Source organism: Solenopsis invicta, unplaced genomic scaffold, assembly GCF_016802725.1.
Source record: "Solenopsis invicta isolate M01_SB unplaced genomic scaffold, UNIL_Sinv_3.0 scaffold_434, whole genome shotgun sequence".
NCBI lineage: Eukaryota > Metazoa > Arthropoda > Insecta > Hymenoptera > Formicidae > Solenopsis > Solenopsis invicta.
This window is the reverse complement of record NW_024105295.1, coordinates 29956-34769: the sequence shown is the minus strand read 5'-3', so window position 1 is coordinate 34769 and position 4814 is coordinate 29956. Positions and strand designations below refer to the sequence as shown.

General features: G+C 33.5%; 1 protein-coding gene across 1 annotated transcript; it reads left to right on the top strand.

Annotated features, from left to right (window-relative positions):
• Positions 1-89: 89 nt before the first annotated feature.
• Positions 90-805, top strand: LOC105206768 (extensin-like; the record flags this gene model as incomplete). The annotated part of the gene is made up of 2 exons (XM_039459452.1): positions 90-575; positions 623-805. Coding segments are annotated over 2 exons (669 nt in total), but the record flags the coding sequence as incomplete, so codon positions are not given.
• Positions 806-4814: the final 4009 nt, after the last annotated feature.

Here is a 4814-nt window from a genome sequence, read left to right as displayed (position 1 = left end):
CTACTCAAACGTACAATCCACCGCCCGGTCTTCAGGCATACAATCCGCTATCGGCTACTCAGACGTACTACCCGTCTCCCGCTCTTCAGGCATACAATCCGCCACCGGCTACTCAAACGTACTATCAGCCGCCTGCTCCTCAAGCGTACAATCCGCCACCGGCTACTCAAACGTACAATCCGCCACCCGCTCCTCAAGCGTACAATCCGCCACCGGCTACTCAAACGTACAATCCACCACCCACTCCTCAGGCGTACAATCCGTCACCGGCTACTCAGACGTACAATCCACCACCCGCTCCTCAGGCGCACAATCCGTCACCGGCTACTCAGACGTACAATCCACCACCTGCTCCTCAGGCGTACAATCCGCCACCGGCTACTCAAACGTACAATCCACCGCCCGGTCTTCAGGCATACAATCCGCTATCGTCTACTCAGACGTACTACCCATCTCCCGCTCTTCAGGCATACAATCCGCCACCGGCTACTCAGACGTACTACCCGTCTCCCGCTCTTCAGGCATACAATCCGCCACCGGCTACTCAGACGTACTATCAGCCGCCTGCTCCTCAAGCGTACAATCCGTCACCGGCTACTCAGACGTACAATCCGCTCCTCAGGCGTACAATCCGCCACCGGCTACTCAAACGTACAATCCACCACTCGCTCCTCAGGCGTACAATCCGTCACCGGCTACTCAGACGTACAATCCACCACCTGCTCTTCAGACGTACAATCCACCACCCGCTCCTCAGGCGTATATTCCGCCAATCCGGTTCAAGCTGACGAACGGTTTTAAATAAAATATATTTTCTTTATTTATTAAACTTTAATGTATTAGTATGTACTCCCAAAACTTAAAACATAAAATGTATGGCATATAGTTTTTGTCAACTGCGTTTTGTAAAAAAAAAAAAGAAATTTTAATCCTTGCATTACATGTAGTAAAGATTGTATCATAATCCGTAATAAAAAACTTACTTCTATATCGTCTGTATGAAAATCCATTTGTTTCTGTGATATTTAATTCAAAAAAATCAAAAATCATTTCCCGCAATGCATCATTACTTTCCTTTTCTATGTAAGCATCCATCAACATTCTGGACGAACCTAATACAACGAGCTTGCCATTACTGTTTTTTACACAATGATAAGCACAGATTGGCCTATTCATTGGAATAGCGATTGAACTACTTGATAAAGCAACAACAGATGGTTGCACTACATTTTACGTTGCACCATAAGCATATAAAAATTTCATATCACTAAAATAATCATTTAGTAATAATTGCAATTATCGCAAGTTGAATAAGATTTTTTTGTTTTCTTGAAAGCAGAGATGAAAGATAAAAGATGTCATTTCTCGTAACAATCTGACTCTCGAGATAAATTTGCAGTGCTATCAAATTTATAGACACAAGGAAAGATAAAGAAATATAGGAATATAGAATTTTTACACATTGACATTTTTTACACACTGACATTTCTTTCGAACATACTGACAAGCGAGCAGGAGAGCGCTACATTACCGAGCACACTCATAAATATATCATACGATTTTGCCCTTCGACTTCTGCGCCATCTGCGAAGAGATCTATCAACTGCTGTTGGGTACCATTTTGCTCTGTTTATGACAGTTCAGCTTCGCTGAGCGAAATATGCATGTGGTAAAAGCACATTAGCGTATCTTTTTTGTTAGGTGTTTAGTTGTAATTTCACACAGTCAGTGTTATTCGTGCATGTTTTCTGAAGTGCGCTCTACTATCATTTTGTACGTACGAGCTATACAACTTCTGTATTAAGGTAAAGTTAACCTCAAGTGACGGCTATACGAGTAAATTTTTAATGATTTATTAATTTTTGTTCGATTTTCTTGCAAAATTGACCAGAGCGCACCTGCTTTTTACGCGTATTTCAATTCTAAAAAAAGTTTTTGTGATTCTGTAAAGCCAATTCAAAGATATGTACTGCACTGTAAATGTCGGTAATTCGCAGTACTTTAGCATGCTCTTAAGAAACCAGTTTTTCTTTGTTTCTTTAACAAAATCTCTTTACATTCAGTCAAATTATCAGTAATTACTGTATCATTATCATCACTATTATCGTCGCGTTGACAATTTGCATCTTCACAGATACTGTCTTGTTCACGAGTGTACAAATGATTATTTAAACTGTCGTCGTTAACGCTTTCAGTGTGAATATTTAAATTTTGTTCTGTATTTAAGTTAGAAAAAACATCTTCAGAGACAATGTTGCTATCAATTTTACTTAAAATATTATCAACAGTACCTTGATTAACAATAGATGTATTGTTAGTCAAGCTACTGCTGAAAATATTTAAATCATTGGAGGCAGTAATTAAATTTGTTGAATTTAATTGTTCACTATAATTAACAGTTTTGTTTTGGGAAGATATTGAAATTTCTGAAAGTAAATTAGAGTAACTTTGTAATCGCCCTTGCGGAAATGAACTATTGGAAAGCCAATAATCACTATTGGCTTACAATAGTGATTATTCATTCTCTAATAGTGATTATGTACCATCCAATAATTGGATTATTCACAATAATCATTCCCTAATAGTTTTTGAATGAGTGATTATTGATTACATATTGAGATTATTTGCAATAATCATTTCCCAATAGTTCTTTCATGGAATGATTATTGATTTCATAATCAAGTTATTTGCAATAATCATTCCCCAATAGTTCTCTTATAAAATGATTATTGATTCCATTAATCAAATTATTTTCAATAATCACTACAGCACACTACTTTTAATAGTTATATAAATGATTATTAGTCGACTATCCACAATAAAGGATAGTACTGAATATTCCATATATTTTGGTATAACAAAGGAAATATATGGGCAATATAAGTATAAGTGTGATCAATAAAAATATGTAGTCATAAAAAAAAATTTATTAACAAATTATTAGGAACTTTTTAACATTGCAAAGTAATTAACACCAAATTTCTAATTTCATTTTATTTGAATCTTATGTTAGCCAAGTGAGACGGATGCTGTGAGCGCATTAATTTTCACTGTTTAGTCTACTTGTATTATCACTCTTCACAAAATTATACATTAATGTAAAATACAATATTTTTCGTTATCATTCTTATAAATTAACAAATATTTAATCCATAATTCTTTTGAACTCGCCAATAATCCCAAGAATTAATGAAATTAATCGGTGGATATATACTTAATTTTTAAAATATGCACAATATACAATTTCTTTGCAGTAAAAGTATATAATGACTATAATATAGTACTTGCTTCCTGACTAGCATGTGTTTAAGTGATTTTCTATTTTACATATTTGACATACTTAAGACGAAATATTAAAATTAATTATCAATTCAAAATATAAATTTAACATTATTTCATATATATGTATATTAATGACCCACAAATGCAATCGTGTACAAAATCTGTAAAAAAAGAAAGGAAAATAGAAACTCATTCACGCAACAGATAAATTTATATATGATAAAAATATATATTTTATTCAGTCTCTATACAATTTACTAAAGGTATAATACATCTACGATCTCCGGCATAAGGTAAATTTACACATTTTTTAAGAATCATTTCAGGTAAACAACAAATTATATCACTTGTAGGAATAACTATATAAAAATAATTAGAAGAAGAAAAGTTACCGACCCTGCACAATGTCTCATTAGTTTTGTCTAGACGAAGACCGAAAATGACGCATTTTTATTCAGCCAATCTAACAGTTTTTATAATGGCAATACTTGTGATTAATAATAAAGATCCATCGATTATTTGTATTGTACAGTTATTTCATTTTACTAATCTTTTGTATGTTGAAGTATGATATAAAACATTTTTAAAGATGAAACGTTTATATGTGGTAACTGTAGGTACTACTTCTTCGTGTAAATTTTCTTCAACTAATACTTTTTCAGTTATTGTTAATGTCATAACTTTTGATGTACCAAAAAGTCTTAAAAACTCATTAGGTTCTACATATTTTTTAACATTACATTTATTAAAAAAACTTTGCATTATTTCTCGTCCTCGAATGCTATAATTCCGTTTTTTAAATACACTATTAGTTGAATTTTGGATAGATTTAAATCTTAAATGAGGTTTACAAATTTGTTGTGGAACACTTTGTGAATTTTTAAACATGTTTCTTAGGATACCATTATAGTGTTCGTAAGGAAAGGCAGACCATGCCCATAAAGCTCCAAATTTCTTTACAAACTGTGGTACATGAAGTAATATATGAACATTATAAGTCATAAATTCTTGACCATATAATCTTTCGACATTGAGGACAAATTTTCGTAAGGCATATTGTGCTGCGTCGAATTCCTGTTGACTTATTTTTTTTCTTAAGGAATACGTATGTGCTAAAAACTAATAGAAACCAATGTTTTACATTATTCTTCCTTAGAAAGCCGGTTATGCAGATCATTGAATAGTATAACAAAACATTTTTCCATTCGGATGCTTTCCAATGTTTTATATTATGAATGGATCGCGGAGTTCTAGAAATTTCTGTAGGAGGTTGAATGATATTAAGTGTTCGATCAATTTCAATGTGTCTACGTAGACACCACACTTTTGCATTGTATATTGGATTAAACCATGCACTAACAAACATTCGTGTAAAGCCTAATATTACATTATGCATATACTCAGGTGAAAATGAAGACACAATACTGAAAACTGGTAGTATCATCAATATATTAGGACGTTTCACTCCTTGAACTGGTTTCATAATGTTTACTGCTTCTTCAGCATCCATTCTATGCTGTCGTTTACTTCTA